Source organism: Aquarana catesbeiana, linkage group LG07 (assembly GCF_042186555.1).
Source record: "Aquarana catesbeiana isolate 2022-GZ linkage group LG07, ASM4218655v1, whole genome shotgun sequence".
Classification (NCBI taxonomy): Eukaryota; Metazoa; Chordata; class Amphibia; order Anura; family Ranidae; genus Aquarana; species Aquarana catesbeiana.
The window spans coordinates 272,206,580-272,219,716 of record NC_133330.1 but is presented as its reverse complement, the minus strand read 5'-3'; the positions used below and the strand labels follow the sequence as shown (position 1 = coordinate 272,219,716).

The 13,137-nt window shown below is 44.8% G+C and overlaps 1 protein-coding gene across 9 annotated transcripts in view; it reads right to left on the bottom strand.

The window, feature by feature from the left end:
* The window catches only part of CACNA1E (calcium voltage-gated channel subunit alpha1 E), a 1,300,209-nt gene that overhangs the window by 209,021 nt on the left and 1,078,051 nt on the right, over positions 1-13,137 (bottom strand). For all 9 annotated transcript variants that reach the window (XM_073593343.1, XM_073593351.1, XM_073593342.1 and 6 more), the window contains one exon: positions 9,392-9,495. In XM_073593343.1, the coding sequence (XP_073449444.1) occupies positions 9,392-9,495 (104 nt within the window). The remainder of the gene's footprint in view (positions 1-9,391; positions 9,496-13,137) is intronic.

Sequence of the window (13,137 nt, the reverse complement as noted above, 5' to 3'; positions counted from 1 at the left end):
CAACCCCAGGAATTCCAGAGGTCATGGCGGCTATCAGCTCATGTCAATCTGTTCTCACATCCAAGATTGAAGAAGTGCAAATGGATGTTGGTTTGATCCGGCAGGACTTGGATAAAATAAGAACCCGAGTAGCAGAAACTGAGAGGCGCGTGGGGGATGTGGAGGACACAGTGACCGATCATGCGGCGTCTATCCGGGCTCTGCAGACTAAGGTACGGGCATTGGAGTACAGAGCGGAGGACGCGGAAAACCGTAGCCGCCGGAACAACCTACGGATCGTAGGGCTCCCTGAGGGGGTTGAGGGTCGGTCCCCTGCTCCATTTATTGAGGAACTCCTGCGTTCTCTGATGCCGGCAGCCCAGCTCTCCCCGCACTTTGCTGTGGAGCGGGCTCATCGGGTACCATCCAGGCCTGGACCGGAGGGGGCTCCGCCGCGCACGTTCATACTGCGGCTTCTAAATTATTGGGACAGAGATGAATTGCTGAGAGCAGCCCGAGTGGCTGGAACCCTGCCCTACCGTAATGGGAAACTGCTGCTGTTCCCGGATTACACCATAGAAACCCAGAGGCAGCGACGCTCCTTTGACAATATTAAGGCTGCTCTTCGTGTCAAGGGGATTAAGTATAGCGTTTTGTTCCCGGCTAAGCTGCGTGTGGTGGATGGAGAGACCGTCCGTTTTTTCACTGCCCCTAAAGATGCGGCTGCTTGGCTGGAGGCGCTGCCGCCGTAGCCCTGCGACTTTTGCTGTTGCTCGTTTCATTCCCTGTATATGACTTCCAGAGAAAGTTGTTCCCGGTAAGCCACTAAGTACATGCAGAAGTGCATTGTTTTATGTTCTATCTGACTTTGTCTCCACTGTCTGCATGTTGGAAGAAATGCAGTGGGAAACAAGTTTGCTGGACCGTTAGAAGGTTACTATCTTCAGGTGTCCTCTCTTTACTATACCTATCTGAGAAGGGTTGGATCTAATGTCCCCCTATGACTGGTTTTGCTGGAGATGGTGTTCCTTCGTTGCCCCACTACTCATGGAGCGTTAATTTTTTGGCAACTGTTAACTAAGTGTGTGCCCCTGCTTGTCAGGAGAAAGCAGTCCTACAGTTTTTCTTATGACTTTCAGAGAAAGATGCTCCCAGTAAGCCAATAACTACATGCAGAAGTGCATTGTTTTGTGTTTTATTTGAGTTTGGCTCCTCTGTCTGCGTGTGGGAAGAAATACAGTGGGAAACAAGTTTGCTGGACCGTTAGAAGGTTATGATTTCCATGTGACATCTCTTTACTATACCTATCTGAGGAGGGATGGGTTCACTGTCTCCCTATTACTGGTTTTGCTGGAGATAGTGTTCCTTCGTTGCCCCACTACTCATGGAACATTAATTCTTCTCTTTATGGCAACAGTTAACCAAGTATGTGCCCCTGCTTGTCAGGAGAAAGCAGTCCTAAAGTTTTTCTTACATGAACTCACTCCAAACAGATAGCTCTGGACTAGACTTGTGCACTCTATACTGCCAGCCCCTGTGCTCAGAGTGCTCTGTGTTCTGGCCGTATTGGTTGCACGTCCCCAACCTGTGTGGTTTTAGTCTATAGACTAAGGGCGTTATGGGATTCAAATGCAGCTCCCTGTTCCGAGCTGCATGGGGTGGGAGGTGGGGGAGGTTGGCCGTTGCTGACCACAGGTTTGGTTATTGGTTATTTGTCTGTTTTTTCTTTTCTTTTTTAATTTTTTATTTAGGTTGGTCTATTAAAGCCGCTGTTTGCCTGCGGTGTCCTGGGTATGTGCTTGTAGACTCTTACAGAGGGAGGCTCCTCGCTGGGATCCACCGTCCCGGAGGGGGTGTTTTGCCTCCTGGGGACGTGGGAGCTCTAGTGGGACCGTTACTAATTATTATCCAGTCTGTTGTTTCAATGCTTAATTATGGCCAAATGTATGATAGTGTCATGGAACGTGCGAGGACTTAATTCTGCTGTCAAACGCTCTTTGGTAACTAATTACCTGCGGAAACTGCACCCACACATTTGTATTTTGCAGGAGACGCACCTGGTGGGCTCCGGGGTCATGTGTCTGAAGAGGGCATGGGTTGGTGCACATTATCACGCCCCTTATTCTAATTATGCCAGAGGGGTAAGTGTTTTGATCCACCGATCCCTGCCCTTTCAGCTCATTGACGTTAAACTGGATCCTGGTGGCTGATATATTTTATTACATGCAATGATCTCTGAAATCCCATATGTGATAGTAGGGATTTACTTACCCCCTCCTGTGGATATCGATATACTACATGGGGTGATGCAGCAGACTACAGTATATAATGTAGAGAATGTTTTGGTGATAGGAGACTTTAATTTGGTACCATCCAGGGAACTAGATAGGCTGCATGCTTCGGGTCCTCCGCAATATGGGCTTGCTCACTGGGCTGCAGCCTTTCATATGACGGACGTATGGAGACATTTCCATCCTTCGGACAGAGAGTATACCTGCCTCTCCACGTCCTATCGGACTATGTCACGAATTGACCTGGCGTTTGCCTCTTCAGCAATGGTACAGAGAGTGTTCTCTGTTGAGATCCTATCCAGAGGTATCTCGGGTTCATGCGCCATTGGCTGTAACCATTCGGACTTCTCCGGTAGAGGGTGTGAGAGTGTGGAGGCTGTCCGGGAGCTGGATCGCAGACCCTGAAATTCAGGAGGCTATGCCTGCAGCTCTCTGTAATTTTTGGTTGGACAATGCAGATTCTGGTGACCCCAGAGTGCTCTGGGATGCCTTGAAGGCATGGCTCAGGGGGGAATTTATCACCCAGATAGCCCGGCGGAAAAGACAATCTGTGCAATCTCTGAGGCAAAAGGAGGAATTGGCTAGGGTGCGGGAGGCAGAGTTTGTAAGAACCCAGGGGCAGAACAATGGCTTGGTTAGCCAGAGGGCAGCATGCAGTAACTCATATAGGGCGCTTGAAGGACTCTGATGGTCGCCCTTTAACGCGGCAGGCTGATATAGATGAGAGATTCTTAGAGTTCTACCGGGACCTGTACTCCTCTAGGGTTTCTTATACCAGATCTGACTTACTTCGATACCTGGATTGTATCCAGCTCCCATCTCTTGGTGTTGATAAAAGTGAACAATTAGATGCAGACATCTCTCTGGAGGAGGTGCAGGTGGCTCTGGGCTCTATGCAGTCTGGGAAGACACCGGGACCGGATGGGATTCCAATAGAATTCTATTCCACATACCAGGAATTGTTGGCGCCCAGGTTAACAGCCCTCCTGAAACAATTTATGGAGAAGGAAAGTCTCCTTGTATCCATGTATGATGCGATAGTGGTGTTGGTGCCCAAGCCCGGCAAGGACCCCGAGGAATGTACCTCCTATAGGCCGATATCACTAATAAACGCGGATGCCAAATTGTTGGCAAAAATACTTGCAACGCGGCTTGGTACAGTGATGGATGATTTAGTCCATGTAGACCAGACAGGGTTTATGGCGGGTAAGGGCACCGATATTAATATCCGTCGCTTATTTTTGAATCTGTCCACATCCCATGACAACACTGGTAAGAGAGTCCTAGCCTCTCTAGACGCGGAGAAGGCTTTCGACTCCGTGGAGTGGGGTTATCTGTGGGAGGTACTGAGGAGGTTTGGTTTTGGTCCAAGGTTTCTCCACTGGTTGGGTCTCCTTTATTACGCTCCTAGGGCCAGAATCCGCATAAATGGTAACCTCTCGGATTACTTTCTCCTCCAGAGGGGGACCCGACAGGGGTGCCCGTTGTCACCCAGCCTGTTTGCCTTGGCGTTGGAACCGCTGGCAGTCCTAATCAGAGATTCGGTACGAATTGCAGGTCTTCGGGTCGGCCCTCTGGAGGAGAAGATATCCTTATACGCAGACGACACTCTGCTGTACCTGCAGGATGCTGAGGAGTCGTTAAACGCTGCCTTAGCAGCCTTTGATGAATTTGGGTTTTTTTCCGGTATTCGCATCAATTGGTCCAAGTCCGCCTTGTTCCCCTTGGATGCGCAAGCCAAAACGTGTGGGGCTCACACCCCACTGCAATGGGTGGAAGAATTCACTTACCTAGGATTTAGAGTCACAAGGGATCTGGGCTCCTTTCAGCGTCTTAATCTCCAACCTATAGTACATCGCCTTCGAGACCACTGTTCCAGATGGGCTGATCTCCCGCTTAATCTTCTGGGCCGCATTAATATTTTAAAGATGATATACCTTCCCAAATTCACCTATATTCTTAGGAATTGTCCTGTTTGGATATCCCCGTCTTTCTTTAAGGGCATAGACGGCTGCATTGGTTCTTTTCTGTGGTAGGGGGCCTCTCCCCGGTTGGCTAGACAAACCCTTCAGCTACCAGTGAGTAGTGGAGGACTCGCTTTACCCAATTTATTGGTATATTACTGGGCAGCAATGCTCGTCATGGTGAGGTGGTGGTTTCAGCAGTCTAGGGCGAATGCAGCTGTGTGTCTGGAGGCGGCCATAGTGGGTTCTCTGAAGGAATTGGGTAATCTGGTTTATAGGGGTTCCTCGGCGTATCCTTCCCTTCCGTCCTCGACTGTGGCGACCCTCAAGGTGTGGGGAGCAGCTAGAAGACGTTTTGTCAAACCTAATAGGTGGTCCCCCTTCTGCCCCCTATGGGGGAATTCCTCCCTTTCTCATTTCCGTACTATTCCGGACCCACAGCTGTGGGCCCGGCATGGTATCAAACTGTTAAGAGATGTGTTTCAGGCTGGAACTCTTATCTCGTTTCGCGAACTAATAGACAGATTTGGACTTCCATCCTGGATGTTGTTTAGGTACCATCAGTTGCGTCATGCAGCCAGGGCACAGTTCCCACTCCCTCCTAGTCTTGCAGTCGATCCTATTGAAGAGGTATTGGCGCAGGAGACCCTCACTAAGACTATGTCCACAGTATATTTTGTTTTCCTCCAGAGGGATTCACCAAAAATGGAGGCCCTATGGGTTAAATGGAAGACTGATTTGCCTGATCTGGACAGAGAGACCTGGGAGGAATGTTTTGAGGATAGCTCTAAATTGGTAATCTCATCTAGAGACAAGTTAATTCAAACAAAATTTTAACATAGGGTATACTACACTCCTCAGAGATTGCACAGAATATATCCGCTGCGCTCCCCAAATTGCCCGCGTTGCCAATCACCGGATAGCACCTTCTTCCACATGTTTTGGTTGTGTCCGCGGTTGACACTGAGGTGGGGGACTCTATTAATATTAGGCTACAGCTGGATATCCCGGTGACACCGGAGCTGGCGCTGTTGGGTATTCAGGATGATGAACAGAGACCCAGATACACTAAGATATTGATTTCACTGTTGCTATTCTATGCAAAAAAACAAATTTTGCTGAAGTGGACCTCACATAGACCTCCCATGGTGAGATCATGGGAGGACTCAGTTAATGCAGTTCTACCGTTATATAAGCTAACTTACATGAGTAGAGGGTGTCCCGGAAGTTTGACCGGATTTGGAAGCCATGGACGGATCCCACTTATGTTGCTGACCCTTAGTTCCAGATGTTCCTGTGGGTGATTCCAAATATGGGTGGTGCCCGGGTGGCTTGTCTCCCCTGCCCCCCCCTCCTCTTCCCCTTCCCCTCCCCCTCCCTACCCTCCTATTTTTCTACTGATAATAGACCTTAAAGGGGTTGTAAAGATAAAAAATTTTTCACCTTAATGCATTCTATGCATTAAGGTGAAAAAACTTTTGACAGTACCGCCGCCCCCAGCCCCCCCCTTTTACTTACCTGACGCCTCGAATCTTCGCTGCTCGTCCTCATTGCAGCTCAGCCTGGTCGCTGATTGGCTGCAGTGGATGGATTGAAAGCAGCGCAGCCATTGGCTCGTGCTGCTGTCAATCACATCCGATGACGCGGCGCGCCGGGGGCGGGGCCGAGTGATACAGCGAGCGGCTATAGCCGCCGGCTGTATCACGGGAGCGCGCCCGCAAGCACTCACCACCATGCGAGGGAGCTCGCATTAAGGTGGTAAATGCTTGCGGGGAGGAGCTGAAACAGCCGCCGAGGGACCCCAGAAGACCAGGTTCGGGGCCACTTTGTGCAGAACGAGCTGCACAGTGAAGGTAAGTATGATATGTTTGTTATTTAAAAAAAAAAAAAAAAAATTACCTTTACAACCCCTTTAAATGTAAAGTATGTCAATTTTACTGTATAGGATATGTCGTATACCATGCTGTGAGTGTACACGATTACGTTCCTTGTATATTTATGACTACGTTTATTCAATCTCAAACTACTATGTATTGTATTTTTTTTTCTCCCTTTTCTTAAATAAAGACCAACCTTGTTGTGAAAAAAAAAAAAAAAAAAAGCATATGTGTACATAGAGTTTAGGAGCTGCCAGCAGCTGCTAGTGTACATGAAGCCTAAAGAGAGCTGAGATGGAGAGCAGGTCAGGTGAGTATTTGAGGGTCAGAGAATGCCCATTGCAGAACCACTGTTACGCAAGGCCTCATGCACACTGAACGTCAAAAACATCACATTTAAGGGTGTATGACTCAACACCCCTTCATGTTAGCTTATGTAACTGTCATGGAAACCACCTTGACTTGGCCTCCTGGAGGGGCCTGGGGGCCAGCCTCCTTCCCACCGACTATGGACCCAGGACTAAGGAGAACCCCCTCTTCTGATTATAAGAAACCTTTTCCTCAAGAGGGTTATATCACTTCCCTGGGTACCTGGCTGGCCGTGATTTATACCACCTACCCTTTCCATGCAATTAGGGCTGAAAGGTACTGTTTCTGGGACCCCTTGGCATACTGTGCATAGTGGAACTTTTATCCTGGAACAATGCCTTATGTGCAGGGGGTAAATTCCAGCATATGTGGGGTTGAGAAACTTTGTTTTCTGTTACAGGTTTCCTTGCATTGACTATTTTTGCCAGGAAGGAACCCATTGTTTTATTGTATTTGATTGTTTATTTAATGTCTTGTAATGAGTGCCATACCGATCTAGGGGTAAGGTTTTTGTGTAGTCAGTCCTGTTTTACTCCCAACATTGCTTCTGTCTGATGCGTGGGGTAAATTCCTAAAGTCCTAAGCTAATATACTAGTCCTGTCTGGTAATTTGGGCTGAAATTGCTATATGCTGGTTCCAGAGTGGAGGAAGCTGTAGTTTGGCAGAGATACCCAGTCTGGTAAAAAGTTCCTCCACCCCAAACTCGCTCATCCATGTCTTTAAGGACCTTGATTGTGCACTGGTGCACAGTCATGCATGAAAGTGTCCAAAATGTCTTGGTATGCTGATGTCTTAAGAGTTCCATTCACTGGAACTAAGGGGCCAAGCCGAAACCCTGAAAAACAACCCCACACCATAATTCCCCTTCCACCAAATGATTTGGACCAGTGCACAAAGCAAGGTGACACATGCTGTGAATGCAGCAATTTTAGCTTGGTCTGCAAAGTGTGACAGGGAGTGAGATCACTGGGGCCGCACCACAACCACAAGCCAAACGCTTATGGTTCTGTAATGAAAAATTGCCATTTAGCAATTAAAAAAAAAACAAAAAAAACAGGCCTCAAGAGGTGGCAGTAGCGCCTGCTGAATGCCTGCTAGCCGGTGCTATACCACAGATCGCTTTTCAGGGTGTAAGCATTACCTCCGGAGTGAAAGAGCACTAACTGCATTATTCTATATAACAGTAAATGTTTAAATGTGTCCCTCCCCTCTAAAGGGGTATTTTGCATCTATTGCCTTTCATGTTCGCCACCTGTCAACATGAATGTTGTTTTACGGGTTGAATAAAATCTTCTTCATAACAAAGGGCAATACTGATGATACTGATTCCTAATAAAACAAAAATGTTTTGTTTGTTCAATCAGTGAATGATGCAATTTCTTTCAGTTGGGGCAACAAGATGAAACAGGTAATTGTCTAGTAGTCTCTACTACTGGCATGGATAGATCTTCATTTTGCAGTAAAGGACAACACTGTAAAAACAGAAACTGTTCTGGTAAGGCCCCTTTCACACAGCAGGGGATCTGTCTGCTAACCCCTGCTGAGCAGGCAGATGGCAGGTTCGTGTCCGCTCCGCTTATGCAGAGCAGACACGGACACAGCCCGCTCTCCCCTATGGGCAGTCAGATATAAATTGATTCCCTGTCCTTTTATACCCGACTGTCATCCGATCTGCTGGACAGAAGGGGATGGGATCCCCACCCGTCTCTTTTTGGTGGAACGGATCATATTGGACACATGTCAATTAACAACCAACGCTCCATAGAGAAGAATGGAGGTTCTGAACGGGTCCGCCTAAAAAACTGACAGAATTGATCGGAACGTCCATGTGAAAGGAATCTAAATCAGGGACATTCATTTACCCTTCTATATAAATCTGGGGCCCCTAATGTAGCATTCAGTCTTTGCAAATGGCTATTATACAACTCAGTATCAGGTTTCTGAAAAGCTTTAACTGCTTCAGCCCCAGAAGATTTTACCCCTTTCCTGACCAGAGCACTTTTTACAATTTGGCACTGTGTCGCTTTAATTAACAATTGCGCAGTCATGCAAAGCTTTCTTTTAGTGGTATTTGATTGCCTCTGCAAATTTTACTTATTACGCTATAAACAAAAAAAGAGCGACAATTTTGAAAAAAAAAACAAAAAACAATATTTTTTACTTTTTGCTATAATAAATATCCCCAAAAATGTTTTTTAAAAACAAACTTCTTCATCAGTTTTGGCCAAAATATATTCTTCTACATATGTTTGGTGAAAAAATCGCAAAAAGCTTATATTGTTTGGATTGCGCAAAAGTTATAGCGCCTACAAACTATGCGAAAGATTTATGGCATTTTTATGGCATTTTTATTATTTTAGTTTTTTTACTAGTAATGGCGGTGATCTGCGATTTTTAGCAGTACTGCGACATTGCTGCGGACAAATCAGACACTTTTAAAACATTTTTGGGACCAGTGACATTTATACAGCGATCAGTGCTAAAAAAATGCACTGATTACTGTGTAAATGTCACTGGCAGGGAAGGGGTTAATACTAGGGGACGATCAAGAGGTTAACTGTGTTCCCTAGTTAGTGTTTATAACTGTATGGGGATAGGACTGACTGGAGGAGGAGACACACCACTGTTCTTACTTAGTAGGAACAAATGACATGTCTCCTCTCCCCTGACAGAACAGGGATCTGTGTGTTTACACACAGAAATCCCTGGGCTGGCTTTCGTGCCCGCCTTTAGAACCACTTTAATACCCACTTTAAGGAACAGTTTGTCTTTCAAAATGCAAAATTAAAATGTAACTGTATTTTGTCATAAAAATGCTCACAGTGTAAAGTGAAAATGCTTAGCTATAGTGCAAATTGAAACAGAGTTAAACTCACCACACTGTATGACCAATGGCGCTTTTCCACTTACCCGGACAGAACACCAAGAACTAAGTTGAGCACGAAGAAAGATCCTATGATAATGAGAGGAATAAAATACAGCCAGTTCCAAGTGGCTCCTAAGGCATCATTGGTCTACAAAGAGAAATGAGAAAAAAGGAAAGTGAAAGGAAAGAAAAAAGGAAGTGAATATAAATATCATGAACATATTCTATTAGTGAATGTAGTTAGATTCTAAGTTAGACCACCTTATATTTTTTATTAAAAAAGCAGCATTTTAAAAGTCAAATATTAATACCAGTGCTACTAATGGTGATTTTAATCTTCTCTTGTAGCCTGTAAAATCTTCAGTGCCTAACATTTCCAGGTACAGCACAGAAAGAGATACTGATACCTGACACAACCAGAAGTGCCTGATGCTGAAGATTCTAACAGCAAGTGTAGTTATACAAGTGAATATTCCTTAACAGCAGAACAGGTACATTCTTTGTACTTTTAAAGGTTGCTTTTTGTATTTTTTAATACCAGAATCACTTTAAAAAACAATTTCAGGAAACACCTAAAAGTATGTAGCGGACTACTAGTGCTATGCATGAACACCTCAACAATGCCAATATCACGGCCTTCCCTCGGTTTACTTCACTTGTGTAGTTCCTGTAGAATATGTATGTGTGAGGACCTGGTGGTGGGAACAGGAAGTTATGAAGTGAAACTAGGAAAAGATTCATATGCTGTTCACTGCTGGTTGGTTATAAACAAGTTCTCTGCAAGATTCATCTGACTATTCATCATTGCTTCTACAAAATCTACATGGTGACAGAAGTGAGATCATTGAAAAATCATGGCTCAAAATCTACGTGGCATATAACCCCTAATCTTTGATGACATTACTAACAACTGTCTGAAAATCAAAAGAGAATGGGGTGTGTACAGCAAAGCAGAACTCTCAGACAAGACAAAAAGGTACAAGCTTACACTCATTCTCAATTTCGCTGTTTCAGATGCACTAGATAAATATGAGTCAATTCCTTTTCGTGACAATGAGGACAGAGAGGATCCTGATGTTGTAATCAAGACATTTGATGAGATATGCTTACCACAACGTAATGTGATAATAGACAGACATGCATTTAACGTGATGGCTCAGAAACCTGATGAAGGAATACAATCCTATGCAGCCACACTGAGACTGCTGGCTAAAAAAAGTGATTTTGGTGCACTAACAGATGAACTGATACGTGACAGGATTGTATGTGGGATCTACAATCATGCAGTTTGTCAGTTCAGTTGATTGGGGGAGGGGAGATTTAACACTGGAATCAGCCATCACAATATGTATGTTTTTTGAACATTCTAAAAGGGCCACTAAGGAACTAAAACGAGAGGCAGAAGTGTTTGTGGTGCAACAGAACAAAAGGCAATGCAGCAACTGTGGTAGTGAACACGCTACTGAGCGCAACAAGTGTCCAAAAGGTGTAACTCATGCAAAAAATGGAATCATTTTGCAAAATGTTGTAGGTCCAAGCCTCAAAATAGAAGGGCGTGGATGACCCAATCTAGGGACACTAAACAACAAAGTGTGCACAGAATTAATGAAGTGGAAAGTGATAAGCAAAACTGTTTTCATTGTGAAAGTGTAGACCTAATTGCAAATAAAGGAGAAATATTCACCACCTTCTCAACTCCATGCAACAAATATGTAAAATTAAAAATTGACACTGGTGCCAAATGCAATGTCATGTCCTTATCCACATTGCACAGCATTGACCCCAAAGCTGAAATTGATTAGTCAAAAAAAGTAAACCTGACAGCTTATGGTGGTCAAACAATTCAGACACTGGGCACTTCTACCTTGGATGTAGCAATCTGCTATTCTGTTATTCCACATTGTGGATAGAAACGTTAAGAGCCTGTTAGGCTTACCAGACAGCATGCGTTTAAATCTAATCCAACTCAGCCCAGAAGTACACGCAGTACAACAACAGGCTCCTGAGATGACTGCATATGAGTACTTTTTTCAAACTGATACTGTTAGTAAGCTTGCAATTATGTATCACATGCGCTTAGATGAAATGGTACAGCCTACTGTGTGGAAAGATCCCACTGGCTATAAAAGACAAAGTCTTGCAAGAGTTGGAAAGGATGACTAGACTGGGCATCATTGCACCAGTGCAGGAGGCTACTCCCTGGGTGTCTGCCATGGCAGCAGTAGTCAAGAAATATTGCACTGTCTGCATATGCATTAATTCTATGCACCTCAAAATGGCTCTCCTAAGGCCTTATCACCCATTAAAAACTGTAGAACAAGTGATCGCTGATATGCCATAGGAAAAGGTCTTCAGCATTCTAGATGCAAAATGTGGATTCTGGCAAATCCCTCTGGATGAGGAATCATCATTACACACAACATTTATGACCCCATATGGGAGATACAAATGCCTATGGATGCCATATGGAATTTTAACTGGAAGCAAAGTCTTTCAGAGATGTATGGAATAGCTCTTTGCTGAACAGTCATGTGAAATAGTCATGGATGATATCTTGATTTGGGGATCCTCCGTTGAGAAACATGACAAACGACTTAAATGCGTACTAAACTGTGTCAGGGACATCAATATGCAACTCAACCCTACCAAATGTCGCTTAAGGATCTCAGAGGTGCCATATGTTGGACATCTTCTCGCGGATAAAGGTGTCAAGCCTGACCCAGAAAAAAAACAAAGCCATCCATCAAATGCCTGCTCCAGAGGACAAACGTGGATTGCAAAAGTTTCTTGGCATGACCAATTATCTCTCGATGATCATTCATCAGTACACTGAAATGACATCACTCTGTCAGCTTCTGCACCAAGATGCCGACTGGTGATGTACTGAAAAAAAATGTTGTTGCTGTAGATACATTGAAAGCACAATTAACCAGTCCACCTGTCCTACAGTATTTTGATGTGCATAAGCAGGTGGTAAGGATGTAGACAACCCATGGGTTTGACAAACTGGCCACAGTTCACGGAAAAGCCTGCCAACCAAACAGCTATGTTGTCCATTCTGATGGTAGGACCTTTCTAAGGAACCACCGTCACCTCCTACAGGTACCTGAATTATACCGTACTGCCACTGCCCATGTGCCTTTGATCACTTCAGGACCCCAAGCACAGCCATATGCTGCTGTGCCAACTGACACTTCCAACAACGGATGTAACACACAACCAAATTATGACGGTGACAGGAAAGAGGTTTCAGACTCGCAAGCCCCACAAGTTGTTACTTGATCTGGAAGAGTGTGTAAACCCAATCTAAAGTTCCAAGACTTTATCACACATTGACTCTTACACGGTATTTTGTTTTATATTGTACTTTGTTATTGCTCTCTGCTTGCTGCACTCCTTGTTGGTTCTATATTACATTTCATTTATATATGCATACCTTCTCTTTAAAAGGAGGAAATTGTAGAATATGTATGTGTGAGGACCTGGGGGTGGGAACAGGAAGTAGGAAGTTATGAAGTGAAACTAGGAAAAGGTTCACATGCTGATCACTGGGATAAAAACAAGTTCTCTACAAGATTCATTTGACTATTCATCATTGCTTCTATAAAAATGACACTTCCCTCGAGAACACGAGCACACACCTCTATACAGGCACAGTAGGAGGGTAGTAGGTGTATATTTCTTGAAGCCAATGCTTTTAACTTCCTCCATCTCTCTCTGTTTTCTGCATCACCAATAACATTGAATCTGCCATGGAAGCTTTCAATCTGATTTGATGCTGTGAGAAACA